Raw genomic sequence first — 19,955 nt, 5'->3', positions numbered from 1 at the left:
CTGGGCGGAGCCGGCGCGGGATCCGGGTGTCAGTGCTGGCAGCAGCGGCAGCTGTGGGGCGAGGGTCGCAGCCCTGTGCGGGCCATAGCAACTTCGTGGGCGGATCCTTGTGTGCGAGGCGGGACCCGAGGTGAGCCCAGGAGCGGGTGCACCAGCCAACCGGCCGATTCGCCTGTGCATTATGACAGGGCTGAACTGGGGTCCGCGCGAGCCTGGGTCCCACACCCCCAGTGAGTGCTGCTGGCTCTTCTGGGTTCCCCGCACCCCGCAAGCTCTGTGAACGGTGGCGGGGTGGGCGAGAAGCCCAGCCGAGGGGCGAGCGAGGGCTCCATATGGTGATGGGGGAGGCACTTGCTGGTGCACACAGTGCAGTGACAGTTCGGATGCCAGCCTTGAGGGCCTGGGGACCCTTAAATGGCCCGGAAGAGAAGCCTTGGTGGGGCGGGGGCCACCCTGGAGGCCCAGCCCGACGGACGCTTTGCAGTCCCTCCTCAAACCCGTTCTCCCGGAACACAGGGTGGGGTTGGTTGTGTTCTCCTTAGAAATGCACCAGGCAGAGAAAGAGAAAAAAACGAAGGCCGTTGAGAAATACTTTTGCTTGGGCTTCGGAGAGCGACTCTAAGCTAGACAGCTGGAGAAAGTGAAGCGGGGGCGGGGGATGGGGGAGAGCTTGGAAGGGCACCCTGGATTCGGATAAAACAGCATGCTGGAGTGTGGGAAGATATAAACAGCAGGATATAGGGTGGTGGGTTTTATGATCACTAAGTGGCTAGGGAAATTCTCTTGGATTTGGTGAATTTCAGTCCTGTCTTTGTGGACCATGGCTGGGGTGAGTCAGCTTTGGCCAAGAGGGAGGCCCAGCCTCTTTGACAAATAAAATGGCAGGTACCCACTTGGGAGTCTAACTGGGCCTTTAAACCTTATGCTATATTTTTAGAAATTCCCTTTACCCTGGGGGACAGGGAAAGGGTTAAAGTGGACTTGGAAAGGACATAACAGGCACTCCAGTGGCAGGCACCAGCTAAATTCAACATCCAGGCCCTGATGGAAGGGGCTCTGTCTAGTTGGCAGTCACCCCCCCCCTCCGCCCCAGCTCCAGCTCACACCTGGCTATACCAGCTGCTTGCACTGGGCAAAGTCCAGCCTGGAGCCCGTGCAACTTCCTCGCCACCACGCCCCCGACCCCCAACTGGCCCTGAATTTTTACCGGTTACCTGGTCCTGCATCTGAAGGGAGAAGATCAGAACTTTCTACTATAAAGGTTCAACTTTTCTTTTCTTTTCTCTTTCTTTTCTGTCTGTCTGTCTTCCTTTCTTCCTTCCTTCCTCCCTCCCTTCCTTTCTTTCTCTTGAGACAGGTTCTCATGTAGCCCACCCCAGTTTGGTACCAAACTTCCAATGTGGCACAGGATAGCTTTGAACTCCTGAGACTCTCTGTCTCTACTCTGTAGTGATGGAATTACAGGTGTGCACATCACACCTGGTCCTGGGTGCTGGGGCTGAAACCTGAGTTCAGTGCTCTACTAAGTCATCCCCAGCCTCAGCTTCACCTTTGTGTTAAGATTAAGCAGCAGCTACAGCTCTCTCGCTGTGGCATTGGTCTGTCTTATGCACAGCTGTGTCTCTTCAGAGACCAGTGCCTGGTGCAGAGAAGGACTCGCAGAAGTTTGTTGGTGAATGTGACAAGAATCATTAAGAAGGGCACAGTGGTGCACGGCTGTAATCCCAACTCCAGAGGCCGGGATCCACCACATGGGGAGTTTGAGGCCAGCCTGAGCTACGTGAGACCTTTTCTCAAAGAATAAAAAAGGAGAAAATGAGTGGAGAGAATGCTCAGCTGTTAAGAGCGGGTCTTTCAGACAACCTGACTTAGAGTCTTAGAGCCCAGGTCAGGCAGTTTACAGCTGCCTTTAACTACAGCCCCAAGGTGGAGGAGATACCTGTCAACCCCATACCCTAGTCACATATGGAGCCCTAGTCTGGCTCCGTAGTCAGACCTTGTCTCCATAAATAAATTAATTAAGAATAAATAAAACTAGGGCTAGGGATGGCTTTGCAGGAAATGGCACTTGCTGCCCAGCCTGATGACCTGAGTTTGATCTCAGATAACCAATGGGCCCAGACCCACCCCTTACCGGAGTCCACTCTTTCACTGTAGGATTTCTGGCCTCCCCTCCAAACAGATCCCACCAAGATGGCATCCGCTAGTGAGCCCCCTGCCAGCCCACGAGACGCTGCCGACCAGAACTTTGACTACATGTTCAAACTGCTTTTGATCGGGAACAGCAGCGTAGGCAAGACCTCCTTCCTGTTCCGCTATGCCGATGACTCCTTCACCCCCGCCTTCGTGAGCACAGTGGGCATTGACTTCAAGGTCAAGACAGTCTACAGACATGACAAGAGGATCAAGCTGCAGATCTGGGTGGGCTGAGCAGCCCTGTACGGAGTGGGAGGGCAGTCGGTAGAAAATCAGACCCCGAGTAGTTCCCAGCAGACACAGAGAATAGCTTGGGGCAGGGAGGCGTCTTTTATCGCTGAGGGAAATCCACCAGCGTATGGAACATACCTCCCCTGGGTATCCTAAGGAGGGATGAGGTAGGCTGAAGGCACATGTTGGTTTGAAGTCCCAGTGACTATTAAGGAATAATTTGGAGCCATCTTGACTCCCATGAGGTTACCAGACTCAGGGTCATGTCTCCCCCTCAGACTGGGTCATGAGGGAAGACCAGTTTTCCTCCAATCAGATTGGACTGTGAGGGTGGGTCCCTATCTCCCCATCACACTGGGCCACAAGAGTAGACCTGTCCCTTTCAGGGTCCTGCAGAGTCAGGTGGGGAGCAGGTGACCCCTACCTAGCTGACTGACTGCTGTTTGCCCAGGACACAGCAGGCCAGGAGCGCTACCGGACAATCACCACGGCCTACTACCGTGGAGCCATGGGCTTCCTGCTGATGTATGACATCGCCAACCAGGAGTCCTTCACAGCTGTGCAGGACTGGTAAGTATTGACCAACCGCTGACCTGGCACGGGGCCATTGTTCTCCCCTTCCTGATCTCTAACCGCACTCTCGATGTCCACAACTCCACAGGGCTACGCAGATTAAAACCTATTCCTGGGACAACGCCCAGGTCATCCTTGTGGGGAACAAGTGTGACCTGGAGGATGAACGGGTCGTATCTGCTGAGGATGGCCAGAGGCTCGCTGGTGATCTTGGTTAGTGCCCAACCTGAGCCACAGGCCCGGTCTCCTGGCTCCATACCTTTGTCTTTACCCTTGAATCCCAGACCCACAGTGGTTACCTGAGGATCTGGCCGGGGGTGGGGGGGAGATTCCCATGTGTTGGGGCTGGGGAGATGGCTTAGTGGGTAATCGAGTAAGAATGCTTTTGTTGTGCAAACATGAGGCTCTGGTTTAGAGTCCCCAGCACCCGCATGAAAGGACACACAGACAGACAGACAGACAGACAGACACACACACACACACACACACACAGAGACACACAGACACACAGACACACACAGACACATACACACACACACACACACACACACACACACACACACACACCCCTTCATGCCTATAACCCCAGCACTGGGATGAGGATCACTGGTACTTACTGGTTGCCCTGGTAGCTTTAGGTACTGTGAGAGATCCTTTCTCAATGGAATGTGTGACAGTGTGAGAGAGCAGACCCCCTGATGTCCTTTCTGCCTCCAGTAGAGACTCATACCTGCACACAAATGTGCACATACACCAAACACACAATCCAAGATAACCCACAAACATGCCCATACATCAGCCATGTTCTCTCACATGGGGGAATACATGCCCTGTCCTAGGAACCCAGTACCTTGACCCTGGTGACCTCTTCTCATTTTTTCTTCATTTCTATAATAAGTATTAATATACCATGGTTTTTATTTTTTGTTGTTGTTTTGAGGCAACATGTAATCCTTGTTGGCACAAAACTCAGTCATGTAGGTAAGGCTAGCCTCGACATCACACGGGACCCACTTGCCTCTGCCTCCGAAATGCTGGGATTCAAGGTGTGTACTTACACACCCAGCATCTAGTACCTATTTTCTATGCTCTCTGAAACAGGAGTGAAGTGATTCTGTGATTCTGCTTTTTTGGGTTTGTTTGTTTGTTTGTTTGGTTGGTTGGTTGGTTGGTTGGTTGGTTTGAAGAGCTGAACCCAGGGTATCTTAAGCAGGCACCCTATCACTGAGCAACACCACCAACCCAGGCTTTTATTTATTTATTTATTTGTTTGTTTGTTTGTTTGTTTATTTATTTATTTGTTTGTTTGTTTATTTGGACAGCCTCACTAGCCCAGGCTGAACTTTGACCTCATGATCCTCAGATCGCTGGGACTGCAGGCTTCCCCCTAATTCATTTGTTGTAGGATTTGCCTGTGAACCTCCGAGTGTAGTGGGTCTCTCCTAAATTCTACATCACGGTTCCATGTTGCAGGAACTTGCGATGAAATTGCCCTGAGGTTGACCCCAGGATACATACCGAGACATTCTCTTAAGCAGAGAAACAAGGGCTGGAGAGATGGCTCAGCAGTTAGAACTTTTTCTGTTCTTGCAAAAGACGTAGGTTCAATTCCCAGCACCTGTGTGGCAGCTAACAAGGTATTGTGGTATGTACTTCTCATCCCGGCACTCAGGAAGCAGAGGCAGAAGCAGGAGGGAGGATCAGGTTCAAAGTCAACCTCAGCTACATAGTCCAGGCCACATGGGGCTCTGTGAGACCTTGTTAGAACCAAAGAAAAGACACTTAGAAGGCAGAGGTTCAAGGCTATCCTGGGCTGCATTGCAAGTTCTAGATCAGGCAAAGCTACAATAGTGAGGCTCTCTTCAAAAAAAAAAAAATCCCAAAACTGTTACAAAAGAAATATGAAGAATGCGGATGTGAGGGGAGGTTGGCACGTTGATAATAAGACACCAAATTTACCTGGGAAGACAGTAGAGCAACACAGATTTTACCAGGTACGTAAGAGCTGATTCATACACCCCATAATAGTCACCATTCAGTCACTTGGTGAGTGGCTTCTGAGCATTTACTCAGGGCTGCAGCTTAGCAGTAGAACACCTGCCCAGAGTTGCCCAGCGAGGGGCTGGGGGCATGGCTCCGGGGTAGAGAGAGCCTCTGTCTCCAATTGCCCAGTGAGGGGCTGGCTCCCTGGTAGAGAATCTGTCTTGCCCTGGTCTCCACTCCTGCACTGAACAATGCCCAATGCCTCCTCCATACGGGTTTTATATCAGGGACCAAGAGCTCCAGGAAGAATCACGCCCTCCTTGGCTGGTCCACTCTAGTAGCAGAGATGACTATAAAGTGGGAAGCATACACTCACCTAACCAGGGTTACACTTAATTCTAGAAATCAGACGGACTTTCTCACACTGAGCATCTTTTTTCCCTCCAGCTCCAGCTTTACAATATGTCCTTTCTGAGCTGGGGGTTGAGAGATGGCCTCAATATAGCCCAGGCTGGCTCTGAGCTTTCAACATTCTCCTGTCTCAGCCTTATGAGTCCTGGGATTACGAGTGTGTGCCATTATGCCTAGACACACACACACACACACACACACACACACACACACACCACACACACACACACACACACACACCATCATATTGAAAATGTACTAATTTAATTTTTATGTCCCTTTAAAAGTTATCTATTATTAGTGTACAGCTCAGTGCATGTGCAAAGGACAACTTCAGGAGTAGCATTTTGCCTTCCCTGTGTGTTCCAGGGCTTGAACCCAGACAAGTGCTTTTGTGGGCTGAGCTATCTCACTGAGTCTCTCTTTGTTGATCCCAGGTCTGGAGGTCAAACCCAGGGCCTTATGCATGTTCCATGTACCAGGTACCGGGGATCTGAGCCCAGGCTCTCATTCTTGCGAGGCAAGCTCTTTACCATCTGGGCATCATCTCCCTGGCCCCCACAACACTGCTTTAAATACAGTTATCTCCACTTCACTGCTGGGGGCAGGTTTAGAGACAGTGTTTCTTGGGGTAGCCCTCGCTGTCCTAGAACCGGCTCTGTAGACCAGGCTGGCCTTGAACTCACAGAGATCCACCTGCCTCTGCCTCGTGAATGCTGGGATCAAAGGTGTGTAGCAGCACTGCCTGGCCTCTCTTTTTTTTTTTTTTTTTTTTTTTTTGGTTCTTTTTTTTCGGAGCTGGGGACCGAACCCAGGGCCTTGCACTTCCTAGGTAAGCGCTCTACCACTGAGCTAAATCCCCAGCCCCTGGCCTCTCTTTTTAAATGTGTGTGGGCGCTTTGCCTGCATGTATGTCAGTGCCTCATGTACTGCAGAGTCAGGTCCCCCAAAGCTGCAGTTACAGATGGTTGTGAGGTGCTACACAGGTGCCAGGAATCGAACCCAGGTTCTCCGGAAGAACATCCAGTGCTCTTGATGGTTCATCTGTCATCCTCCATTATTTCTCTCTCTCTCTCTCTCTCTCTCTCTCTCTCTCTCTCTCTCTCTCTCTCTCTCTCACACACACACACACACACACACACACACCCACCCCTGTGGAGGTCTTGTAAATTTTGGAGATTAAACTCAAATCATCACCAGACTTGGTAACAAATACCTTTACCACTGAGCCATCTGTCTGTCTTCTGAAGACTCTTAACTGGGCATGGTGGTATAACCTGTAATCACTGCACTCTGACAGCAGAGGCAGGAGGATTGCTGAGTTGGAGACTCTATGAACTATTTCAACATTGCTACACAGTGAAATTTTTCTCAGAACTTTAAAAAGGTTGACAGAGGCTAGGAAAGACCCTAGAGTCTATATTCAAACAATCCGACCTGGCGGTGTACACGTCATCCCAAGGAGCTTTGGGCAAGCCAGCCAAGCCTGCTTGGTGAGTTTTAAGTCATTGAGAGACCCTGACTTGGAAAAACAGTGATGTCATCGAGGGACACACCCATGCACACATGTTCAGCCACACATACATGTGTACCCCACATGTGCATGCACACATGTGCATACACAACGTGCACACACATGTGCACCTCACATGTTCATCCACATGCATGTGCATCCACATACACACATGTGTACCCACCCACATACACATATGCATGCACACATGTGTACCCCACACACATGTGTACCCATACACACACCCCGCACACGTGCATACATACATAAGCACCCTCTACATGTGCACTCACACATATGTGCACCCATACATATGTGCATCCATACACTCACACACTCATGCACTCATACAAACATGTGTGTACCTTACACATGTGCATCAACACACGTGTGTACATACATTGCATCCCATACACATGTGCATCAACACACATGTGCATCAACACTCATGTGAACCTGCCACACACATGCACACACAAACATGCATCCACACATGTACACACATATATGCATTCACACACATGTGTGCCCACAAAAACACACATGTGCACCAACACACATGTGCACCCTTCCCCCACACACACATCAGATCAGGCAGGAGTGAACTTAGAATGCGGGTTTGAACAACTCCACTTTCTAGGTCCAGTCCCTGGGGTCTGACATGACTGTGCAAACTGTCCCCACCTTCTTCCCATCCAGGTTTTGAGTTCTTCGAGGCCAGCGCCAAGGAGAACATCAACGTGAAGCAGGTGTTCGAGCGCCTGGTGGATATCATCTGTGACAAGATGAATGAGTCCCTGGAACCCAGCTCCAGCCCAGGCAGCAATGGGAAAGGCCCAGCCCTCGGGGATACCCCACCCCCTCAGCCGAGCAGCTGCGGCTGTTAGGTTCGGCCCTTGACCTCCCCACACCTGTCCTTCTTGCCTCTTCATGGGCAGCGGCCAAGGTGTGAGCTATGGGGACTGTCTCAAAGCTCAGGGCACCCCCTTGCCTCTGGTCCACGTACCCCTCCTCTTGCACAAGTTCAGCTCCCTTTCTCTCCATGTCAGAATGCTCAGACAGTCCTGGTTAGAGCCCACGCCCCGGGGCTCTGCTCAGCATTGTCTGGGGTTGGCACACCCACACAGGCATTCAATGGAGGTAGCTGTAGGTGCCATGGCCTTTCCTGACGATGGAAGGATGTCCCATGCCTTCCGCCTCAGAACCATTTCCCAGGTGTGTGATCTACTCCTCTGTTGTTGGCTGAAGATGTCACCTGGTGTGGGTCGCTGTCCAACTTAGTCCTGGTAGCCTCTCCATCTCAGGTCCACCAGTTTGGCCTTGAAATCTGCCTATGAACTGGCCGCTGCCAAGGATACAGGCAGATCTGCCATCTCCATCTCTGCCTCTCTGGCATCGACTGGAAAGCCTGCTTTCCCGTTATAGAGGGATAGAGTCAGAGCCCCTGACACCCGGGACTCTCCAAAGTGCCTTCCAAGCTTCTCCTGAATCCATGCCACTCCCAGAATTAAATTTTGGATTATTCAGGGCCCTATCCATGGAGGCTGAGAATTGCCTCACCCTTTACAGTACAGCTTTCTGTCAGTTTACCTCAGAGCCAGGGAACTGAGGCTGCCCAGCCAGGTCCCCATCTGTCCCGTGTTTTAAGCAAGAGTTTTGCAAACCTTACATCCTGTGTAGAAACGGAAGTGAAGAAAGCAACCCACAGAGGGCGTGCCCTTGCTAGTCGGTTTCTCATGGCAGGATTTGGGCTTCTCCACCCGAGGACTCATGTATAGACCCAGCGTTGGCATCATTGTCACCATCAGTTGGCCCAGGGACACTGGGGTTGTGGGGAAGGATTGGGGAGAAGGCATCAGTGGGCAACCCAGTGTTTTTGTTTGTACATCATGGGAGCAACAGGCCCTCCTGTGAGTTAGGGATGGGCTTCGGGTGTGATTGATGTCTCTACAAAGCTTGAGACTTAGCCCCTAGGATACTCGACTCACTCCAGCTAGGAAGTCTTTTGACTCACCGACCAAACTCCCCTAAACGCCATCTGACATGCTTGGTCCAGGTGACAGTCGGTCGCTCAGAGTCACATACCCCTGATTCTGTATCAGTGTGTCCTCCTTCAGTCCCCAGAGCCAAAATCATTCTGCAGCCCTACTGAGCACAGCCTCTTCCTGGGGTGCGTACGACCTACGGTGCCTGCTTCAGGTCCAGATGTGTTTCTAGGCCTGCCAGTGGCTGTCTTCATACAAAGTGAGGGCGTCTGACTACTGGGAGGAAAGAGTCATTTTTTTTTATGTTGCTTTATCATTAAATAGTCAAAACAATGAAAATTATGTTCTTAAGGTTCCACAACATGCTGGGTATGGTGGAGGAAATGTTTGATCCCAGCACTTTGGAGGCAGAGTTTGAGGGTAGCCTGGTCTACAGAGCAAGTTCCAGAACATCTGGGACAAAAGAGAAAACCTGTTTTGAAAAACAAGAGAGAGAGAGAGAGAGAGAGAGAGAGAGAGAGAGAGAGAGAGAGAGAGAGAATGCAACTAGGCTGGAACCAGCCCACTTGCCAGCATCTGCCTACTATTTTGCACAGGGTCCTGTCTTGAAGGCCCAGCACCACACAAACTAGGCACATGGTCCAGGGATGTCATCCTAGTAGAGGCAGGAGGATGGGAAGTTTGGGGTCACCTTTGATTACTATCTAGGATGTTTGAGGCCAGCCTGGAGCTGTAAGAGACTGTCACAGAAGAAAAGAAAGACCTGTCAAAGATTCTGTGGACCAGTCAGTCCATTGCTCCCAAGTTCCCAAGCACAGTGGTGGAGAGCCTGCCCTTAGTTAGCTAAAGCTCGTCCTATCAATTTGAGTCAACTAAATCACCTCTGACTGGATCATTGGACTTAGTCTCAGCTTCCTGTGGATTGATGAGGCTCTCTCGGTTCTACTCTGAATACCAACAGAGGAAACCACCTTGTGGTTTTCTTACAACTGGGGATTTGGCTGGCAGAATGGCTCATCTGAAGACACTTGCCACCAAGCCCGATGACCTGAGTTAGATCTCAGGATTTAAGCCACCCTCTCACCTTCACACACATTATGGCGAGCATAGGTGTGTGCAGTCAATGTCAAACAAAAAAACCTTTTGTGAAAACTGAATAATGTGGAAACTTTGTTATTTCTTCCTCCAATGAAGGGTGATCTGAACTTGTCGATTCTTCCATTAGGTCTTACCAAGGATGGGTGAGGGGGTCATTAAGTGAACAGAGGCTGTGGTCTGGGCAGATGGCCAAGAAGGACGGGAGCCTGTTGAGTTTATAGACAGGAATGCTTCTGCTCTGCAGGAAAAGGCCCAGGAGTAGCCAGCCTCCAGCACCTTATCCCTGTGTCCCCCGGGGAGGAATGACCATGGCAGCAGTGGTCTGACGGTCTGGGATTTTTAGGTTTGGTTTTTGTTTTTTCTTGTTCTTGTCTGTGGGTCTCATCATATAGACCAGGCTGGCCTTGAACTCACCAAGATCCATCTGCTTGTGCCTCCCTAGTGCTGGGATTAGAGGCATACATCCTTATGTCCGGCTGACATTTCTGTCTCCTACGTAGTGGAATTATAGGCTGCACCACACACTGTTTGACGCAGGGATATGGATGGAGCCCAGGACTTCCTGCATGCTAGGCAAACATTTTACCAACTGGGCTTGGCCTCATCCTGGCCTCTGTTTCCAAGTGATGATTCTGCTCCTGGCTCCCTGCTAGCAATTCTGAAACAAGACTGAGTCAACTCTGGTCTGGTGCTGCCTAAACTCCCCATTGTCCAGTCCAGGAAAGAATGTATACTTTTTTTTTTCTCAATGTAATAAAATAAAGGAAGCCATAAAGGAAGCCATTATGCCTGTATATTGCTTAAGTTCACTGCAAAGCCAACTGTTGTTTGTGGTGCAGAGTCCTCAGCAGATTTAGGGGTGTCTCTAGCTAGGCCCCGGCCACTACCTTGGCTCCAGAAAGTTTCAATTTGTGAAGATAGCTCAGTGAGTATTCTCCCAGTCTGGTGATCCAGTTCGATTCCTGGAACCCATGCATTAGAAGTCAGATTCCTACATGTTGTCCTCCTGTCTTAGGGTTTCTATTGCCGCAATGGAACACCAAGACCAAAAAGTAAGTTGGGGAGGAAAGGGTTTACTCAGCTTACACTTCTACATTGCAGTCCATCTTTGAAGGAGTCAGGGCAGGAACTCAGGCAGGACAGGAACCTGGAGGCAGGATCCGATGCAGAAGCCATGGAAGGTGCTGCTTACTGGCTTACTCATCATGATTTTGCTCAGCCTGCTTTCTTCTAGAACCCAGAACCACTAGCCCAGGGCTGGCACCATCCACAATGGGCTGGGCCCTCCCCCGTCAATCATTGATTAAGAAAATGCTCTACAGGTCTGCCTACTGCCTGATCTTATAGAGGCATTTTCTCAACTGAGGCTCCCTCCCCTCAGATTATTCTGACTTGTGTCAAGTTGACATAACACCAGCCAGGACACTTCTGACCTCTACATATATGTTGTGGTACATTTGCCCAACCCACCCCCAAAGATAAATGTATAAACCCCATTTAAGAGGTGTTTGCTTGGGGTTGGGGATTTAGCTCAGTGGTAGAGCGCTTGCCTAACAAGCGCAAGGCCCTGGATTCGGTCCCCAGCTCCGAAGGGAAAAAAAAAAAAAGAGGTGTTTGCTTGATGTCTATGTTTGTCCTGCTTATATGTATTATGTATGCTGCTTCTAATGCCCACAGAAGTCAGAAGAGGGCGTCCAGATGTCATGGAACTGGAGTGATGGATGGTTGTTAGCCGTTGACCACAACTCCAGTTCTGTTTCTTCTGATCTCCACAGGCATCAGGCATGTGCACAGTGCACAAACATACATACCACCAAAACATGCATACACATACAATGAAATAAATATTTAACAACAGCAAAGAAGAAGAATAAGTGTGCCAGGCAGTGGTGGTGCACACCTTTAACCCCAGGACTCGGGATGCAGAGGCAGGTGGATCTCTGAGTTTGAGGCCAGCCTGGTCTACAGAGTGAGTTCCTAGACAGCTAGGGCTACACAGAGTAACACTGTCGAAAGAAAAAGGAAAAAAGAAAAAGAAAAAAGAAAAGGAAAGAAAGAGAGAGAAAGAAAGAAAGAAAGGAAGGAAGGAAGGAAGGGAGGAAGGAAGGAAGGAAGAGAAAAGAAAGAAAGAAAGAAAGAAAGGAAAGAAAAAAGAAAGCAAGCAGGCTGAACAAGCAGTGAGGAGCAAGCCAATAAGCAGCATCCCTCCATGGCCTCTGCTTCAGCTTCTGCCTCAAAGTCTTAAATTCCAGCCACATGGAATCACAGATCCTTCTGATCTCAGCACACACCACACTTTTGAGTGGGACAAAATGGCACCAAGCACCATCATGTGCCTGAGGACTGGGGGAGGTTAAGACAAGTCCCAGATCACAACGCTTCCTGTCCACAGGTACAATTTGTCCTAAGGCATATGGACTCAACTTCTTGGATAGAAACCATGGAACTTCTTCCTCTGTCCCTATGCTATTTTGGGCCTACCTCCCTAGGCATCATGTCCTCCTATATCCAAACTAACCCATCTAAGGTGTTTTGTCTTGTTTTTAATGGATGAAGCGGTCTACATTTAATCAGTGTTATGTGTGGATCCCACAGGGACTTACTTATTCCCTGACAAAGGATAGACTCACTTTACCATGGAGCTGACCTCATGAGCTGAAACTAACAACATGTTTTGTCACTATCTTGTTTAATGTCACCATCAAAAAAATGGTGTATATCATCGGACTTCACCACCATCTTGGTTACTGTACCAGCATGACATAAACCAAAATGGCAGCTGGGCCCTCAACGGTTTACCCCTTTTGTGTTAAGGAGGCATCATAGCACATGTCTGTTTTAGGCTTTTGTTTTATTGTCTTAATTTTGACACATTGCTCTACCTGATAAATTTACTGGCCCCTAAGAGAGACCTAAAAGTAGTCCCAGCCGCGTGCCTCCCACATGAGCCAGGAATCAAAGGAAGCTGACACTTTGAAATGGTCAGACTTGGGAGGCTCATTTGATCAAGCCAGAGCCAAGTCTTGGGAAAGCACAGAACTCAAAGAGAACTAAAAGAATAGGTGGTCGGGTACTGCCAGTGGGCAGCTACGACAGCTGTGGGCAAAGAGGAATCCTTGTGGCGTAGGGAGCCTGGGGATACAGGCGGTGCTAGGTCTCAGCGCCTGCTCTTTCTGCCGGAATCTCTGAGCCTGTTTTTCTCTAGGATACATGGGACTCCTCCACCTTTGCTGACCACTTGAGCCTGCCCCAGTGTGTCCTGTAAACCGAATGGTTTTCATGTTCTAATTCTTGTGACACAAACACACGGGAAAAGAACATTCTCCATGTGGAAAATTATACTAAAGCCTCCTCATCCACGTACTTGGACTTACGGGAAAACTTTAAAGCCGGGGCATTTGGCCTGAGTCCTGTCATGCTTGCCTCCTATCGAGACTGGAAGAAGTAATGGGGCTTGTCAGATAATCAATTTGAGGAACACGGTTCAAGGGAATATTTAAAGGATATATTGGGAACTTGACCCCCAATAGAGCCAAACCCTCCCTAACTTACACCCATTAAGTGTTTGCTGATTGCTTTGGCATGTGAGGCCCAGTATATAAAATCAGCCAGACAAAATACAGAGAGAATTGAGTAAGGTCACAGGTATTAAAGTGTCCACTATAGGAAATGGATGATCCAAACAGTCTGATTGTTCGTGGTCCCTAATGAAGGGGAGGACACAGGAGTCCGGGATCACATTGGCAAAGCAACTGACCTGATAGTGTCTCCTCTTCTCAAAGACCGAGAGCTAGAACTGTCCAGAGGACTCTCTTGAGGAGCCGAGGGAGCCCCGTCTTTTGTCTAACGCATGGGTACCGTCAGTAAAGACTCCCCCACTGTACCTTTTCCCAGTGGGATCCATCCATGAGCTTTAAGAAAGACATGGCTGAACCTGGTGATGGTGGCACACACATTTAATCCCAGCACTTGGGAGGCAGAGGCAGGCAGATCTCTGAGTTCAAGGCCAGCCCGGTCTATAGAGCGAGTTCCAGGACAAGCCAGGACTACACAGAGAAACCCTGTCTTGAAAACAACAAAAATCTAATAGTTTTCTTACACAGGTGTGGCCTAAGTGTAAGCTAGAGGGTGAAAGGTTATTATAGCAAAATAACAGAGTACCGTGCTGTCCTGCAACCTCATCTCCTTTAACTGCCTTCATTACAGTTAAACCCAAAATGACTGCGGGTACTGGTCACCCAAGTCTACTGAGGGAGGGAACCGGTGCAGACAATTCTGAAGGCAGATACCTCTGTTTGCTTATCTTCCTTGAGCATGGGTGCTAACTGCTACTCACCCATGATAAAGATAGTAGATGTGACCCTTCAAAAGAAATGTTGAGGGGTTGGGGATTTAGCTCAGCGGTAGAGCGCTTGCCTAGCGAGCGCAAGGCCCTGGGTTCGGTCCCCAGCTCCGGAAAAAAAAGAAAAAAAAAAAAAAAAAAGAAATGTTGATCCCTGTTCCCAGTACATAACACAATGGGTGGATGCTAAGACTCGTGTGAACAAACAGATACAGGTTGTAAGGACAGCAGGAACCTGTACTACTGTTTACTGGACTCAACAGCAGCAAGTCTCTTGTTCTGGGTCAACCACTGAAATATCAGTTACTGGCTTGCTCTTCATGGTTTGCTCAGCCTGCCTTCTTTTCTTTTCTTTCTTTCTTTCTTTCTTTCTTTCTTTCTTTCTTTCTTTCCTTCCTTCCTTCCTTCCTTCTTTCCTTCCTTTTTTCTTTTTTTTTCGTTGAGACAGGGTTTTTCTGTATAGTTCTGGTTGTCCTGGAACTTGCTCTATAAACCACATTGGCCTCGAACTCGGGATCCACTTGTCCCTGCTTCCTGAGTGCTGGGCAAAGGTGGGCACCACCATGGCCCAGTGCCAATAGGAAACAGTTCCCAGGGATTCCTTAGCTGAGTTTTGATGAACGTTGTAAACGCCGTTTGATGTTGCTTTGCTGTGTTGGTTGCTCCTGTGTATCTGTTCCCCACACTCCTTCAAAAACAAAAGCAGAGTTATGGAAGTGACCCCACGTACTGTGAAAGACTGTCCTGTGTTTTCTGTAAGATTTACACAGGAACTTTCAAAGTCTCGTTTAGCAGTGTATACCCAGGTAATATTAACTCAGTGCATTATCTTATGCATGCAGTTGCTGTCCATCTGTCTTTTATTAAAGTGGTTTTGTGCTAGTCATGGTACCTACCTTTAATCTCACACCTTTAATCCAATGGTTAATGGAATTTGATTTGGACATTTTAAAGTACTTTCCAGACACCAGGAACTTACTTTCCTCCCCACATCTGAAACTTGGTCTATCTAAAAGCCCCTCTGGAGGAGGACCCCAAAACTGCTACACTGAACACCCCCAAATCATCCTGAACAAGGCAAATTGGACATCACCCCAATTCCACACTGGTAGTTAGGGTTAGCTCTTCAGAAGAAAGAGGGCCGACAGGCACAAGAAGTAGAAACTGGCTAGACAATGTAGGGTAAAAAGATTCCCAAAGTGACCAGTTTCTTTCTTGACTAAAAGCTAGAAATGTCCTTAGACTCTCGGCAGTGTAACTGACTTCACAACCATTCGGGGCTTGAAGTCAGCACATACCGAACCACCAGCCAAAACAAAACACAGACCTAATCCCTCAAAGCCCAAAGTTCTGGAAAACTCTCTAAATGCACAAACCTTGCTTGGGGGCTTCTATAGTTCTGCTTCTGGTTAACCAAAGAATGACAGCCCAGAATAGGGTTTTCATGCTGAAAAGCTCACCCTGAAAAAGGCTCGTGAACGCACCCAATCCTGAGTACCCAGTGTAGTCACTGGCCAGGAAAGACTAGGAAAGGCTTCTGCCAGCTCAAACCCGTCCCCAAGCACCCTTCTCTGGTGAATAGCTCACGGCAACAGCTTCATCCTTCGCAGAGGCCCAAGATGCCAAATGTGTTTTGGGAGCTCTGAGCTCTAATTCCGGTTACCTCTTTAGTGAGGCAGAAACTAAAGTAGCAATTGTGTTTAAAAAAAAAAAAAAAAAGCCTTTTCAAGGGAATAGAGTCTCTGGCCTAAATGCAGACCTAACATTCCATTGGGGCAGGGTCTCATTCTTGTAGCCCTTAAAAACTTCTCTAAAATCTACAAGGGGATGGAGAGGTGGCTCTGTGGTTAAGAGCTCTGGCTGCTCTTGCAGAGGACCTGGGTTTGATTCCCAGCATCCACGTGGTGGCTCACAACCACCAGTAACTCCAGTCCCAGGGATCTGATGCTCTCTTCTGACCTCCACAGATACCAGGCACACACACACACACACACACACACACACACACACACACACACACACACACACACACAGTGCACAGACATACATTCAGGCAAACACCTGTAAACAAAATGATTAAATAAATCTCCAAACCCAGAACACACTGGGCTTACCCAGAATCCACTGGGCTTACTCCTGGCCTTGCAGCTTTGCACTTCATTAGTTTAGGAGTGGGAGAGGCAGAGAGAGTAAACAGGAAAGTGAGAAAAGAAACCAAATCGATCTCAAGGATGAGACTGTTTGAAAAAACATGGAAGGACAGAGGGATAGGCACTCTCCTGCATGACGTCCTGCATGTGAGGGAAACCGGTTAGTCTAGAGATAGATGAGGGGCTTGGGGTTGAGGGGGCTATGTGCTGGCCTGTGGTATCTCCTTCCTCAGATTGTTTGCTCGAGGGGAGATCGGCTGTCTCAGAAGACACTTCTCTCTGAGCTGACTGATGATGGTTGAGCAAGGCCAGCTGTAACCTCACGGGAATTCTGTTTTTTTATAATCAAGGTACTCTATCACACTCTACACCCCACAAGTAGATAAATGCAAGGAGATTTAAGTTTTTACAAACAGTTGTGAGTCATGGGACAAGGTGGACAATCTGATGTCACTCAGAAATCAGTTGGATTGGATCTCCTTTTTGGTATTTCCTTCTGTAGAGTACATTCCCCCATAAAAGTGAGGGGATGTCAAAACCAAGTGAGTGCCTGGCCTGGTGTTGAACCTGGGGCAGAGTCAGGTGGATATCTGTGAGTTTGAGGACAGCCCTGGCTACACAGTAGCCTGTCTCAAACAAAACAAAACAAACAAAAAACAAAATCAAACTACAGTAACACAAACACCCTAACACAATGCAAATGATGCTGTAATAACGCCAGGCTTTTTGAAGATGCAAACCATTGTTAGTGTGCACACTGGGAGATCGGGAGATGGGGACATGGGGATACCGGGGAAACCGGGAGATCGGAAGATACGGAGAATGCCTGGTGCCTTAGTTTTGCCACAGGAGGACCAACCTCAACGGAGCTTTAAAGATGTTTAACCACAGAAGAGCATTCTGACACACCCGGAGTTAGCCACAAAGATACAACGTGTCCCCTGTCCCACAGGATCAATCTTTTAAAAGCACCCACCCTCAGGCATTCATTTCATCCTCGCAAAACCTAGACTCACGCACACTGTTACACTTAGCTGTTCCAAGTTCATATCATCGCCAAGAATGAGCACAAAATAAAAACCAAAAAAGACAAAGGGACCGATAGCGGTTTTTTGGTATTTTATTATCAATTCCTCCTCAAAGAGCAGTGAGCGCCCCATAGAAATAAAAGAAGAGACTCAACCCCCAGCAGCCAGGTGGGATTGCTACAGTTTGTTCTCTGACCTCCATACGTGTGCAGTGGCACACAGTGCCCACCTCCCCACAGATTTTACAGAATTGTTTTTATGTGTATGGGGGGGGGGGGTGTGCGCGCGCCCCGTGTGCTGCCAGGATCAGAAGAGAGCATCAGACCCCTGGAAACCAGGGATGGTCCCTCGTCATTGGTCTAAAGCTGGGAAGATAAGAGGCGGAGAAGAGGCTCTGTTCTCTGAAACTTTTCGCTAATATCTGTAACTAAGCCTCCATCTGAATCAATAACTCTTGCCAGGCACTTTGCCCCGCTCAAGGACTACATTTCCCAGAATCCACACAAGGATTTCCTATCAGACTGCGCCAATAGAAGACTCTCTTCGCTAACTTCCGTTAATGGTTACAAAATGGAATCGTGGGTGGGAGATGTATGTAAGAAGGAGAAATCTTGGAACGACTGTTCCCACGCCTTGTCTTCAGCTCCGCGGTTACAGCTGTGGAAAGATGTGTTCTTCTGTTTTCTTGTGTGAAATCCGTTATTTTGTTATTTTAGGCAGTGTCGGGGTAGAAATCTCGCGTCCCGACAAACCACACCAAACTAACGGTTCCACATGTAGAAATTTAATGAGAGAAGAAGAGTAGAAAAGGGGAGAAGTAAAGGCCGGCCATGAGCACGTGGAGGGAAGGGGGAAGGGGAATGGGGAGAGAAGGAACAAAGAGGAAGAGGGCAAGCAGCCGCTTTTATAGTGTCAGGCAGACTTGGCTGTTGCCAGGTAACTGTAGGGCAGAGCATGCCTGACTATTGCTAGGTAGCTGTGGGGGGTGGAGCTTAGACAGAATACCAACAGGCAGGGTCTTAATATGGGTCGAGGCTGTTCTGAAATTCACAATGTAGTCCAGGTTATCCTTAGAACTCTAGAGATCAGCTTGTTTCTGCCTCCCGAGTGGGCCACTACGCCAGTCTGTAACCCAGGATGACAAACTCCTGATTCTCCTGCCTCCCCTCCGGAATCCTAGGATTACTGGAGAATTCCATCATGCCTGGCTTTTGATCACATTTTCTTTTAAAATCATTATTACTTTCTTTACTGTATGTGACCACTTGTATTTGCACATCTCGTGATATGAGTTTAGATAGAGGTCAGAGAACAACTCTGACAGTCAGTTCTTTCTACCATGTGGATCCAGGAAAATTCAGCTCATTTGACTTGCAACAAGCAAACTTGCCAGCTGAACCATCTTGCTGGCCTCTCTTTTGTGTGTGTGTGCAAGCATTGGGAGTGTATGTTTAAACACGGGAATGCAGCGGTCAGACACTGGTGTTTGCCATCTTCGTTTAGCTTACACCTTTCGCTTTTAAATTATTTCATTTTTTCATTTGGGGTTGGGGACAGCAGGTAAGCCACAGCACAGATGTGGAGGTGTGAAGAGACCCTGTTGGTGCTCCGTCCCTCTTATGGGTTCTAGGTGTCCCAAATCAGCTCATTGAGCTTGTATTGCGAGCATTTTACAGGATCAGACCTTGAATTTTTTTTGCTGTTGTTGTTGTTTTTATTTTTTTTGAGACAGGGTTTCTGTGTAGTCCTGGCTATTCTAGAACTCAGTATGTAGTCCGGGTTAGCCTTGAACTCAGGGACCCACCTGCCACCACCATGTCCATGTATGTCCTTGTGCTGGAATTACAGGACTTGCCACCACAATGGGCTTAAATGAGAAATTGATTTTCAGAAGGAAAGCCTGGGCTTCTGTTTAAAAATTAGATCTAGGCATAGTGGTGGAAACCTTTAATCCCAGCACTCAGGAGGCAGAAGCAGGTGGATCTCTGTGAGTTTGAGGCCAGCCTGGCTACACAGTGAGATCCTGTCTCAAAACTAACCATGTTGGGAGATAGTATAATATTTATTACTTGATCCACGTGAGCAAGACATACCATACTTCAGTTTTTTACAAGTCTAGGTAATATGTAAAAAATTAAAAAAAAAAAACAGGAAAAAGAGGTTTTTGTGGCTGTTTGCCTGTGTGTATGGTTCGTGCACCTGTGGGCAGAGGCAGGGGAGTGTCTTGCTCTATCACTCTCTGCCTTAGTCACTAGAAGGGAGTTTCGATGAATCTGGAGCTGGCAGTGTCTTGAGGTCCTTGGTTGTAATCCTGCCCAGGGCTGGGACTGACAGTGTGGCCCCAGTCTTTAAGGTGGTCATCTAGGGGGTGACTAGATCTGCGAGTAGGATAATCATTTCCCTCAGGGGCTGAGTTCTGGTGGGACCTGGATGACTTACAGCAAG

General features: G+C 48.5%; 1 protein-coding gene across 4 annotated transcripts; it reads left to right on the top strand.

Annotated features, from left to right (window-relative positions):
- Positions 1–2: 2 nt before the first annotated feature.
- Rab3d (RAB3D, member RAS oncogene family) lies at positions 3–10,049 on the top strand. 4 transcript variants are annotated; one of them, XM_087560239.1, is made up of 5 exons: positions 3–130; positions 2,158–2,421; positions 2,879–2,997; positions 3,089–3,213; positions 7,607–10,049. In XM_087560239.1, exons 2-5 carry the CDS (start codon positions 2,194–2,196, stop codon positions 7,792–7,794), a joined length of 660 nt encoding a protein of 219 aa, XP_087416365.1. In that variant the 5' UTR covers positions 3–130; positions 2,158–2,193; the 3' UTR covers positions 7,795–10,049.
- The last annotated feature ends 9,906 nt before the right edge of the window (positions 10,050–19,955 follow it).

The sequence above is a fragment of the Rattus norvegicus genome, chromosome 8, assembly GCF_021556685.1.
Source record: "Rattus norvegicus strain SHRSP/BbbUtx chromosome 8, alternate assembly SHRSP_T2T, whole genome shotgun sequence".
Lineage (NCBI taxonomy): Eukaryota > Metazoa > Chordata > Mammalia > Rodentia > Muridae > Rattus > Rattus norvegicus.
Note: the sequence above shows the minus strand (reverse complement) of the source record. Positions and strands in the feature narration are given on the sequence as shown.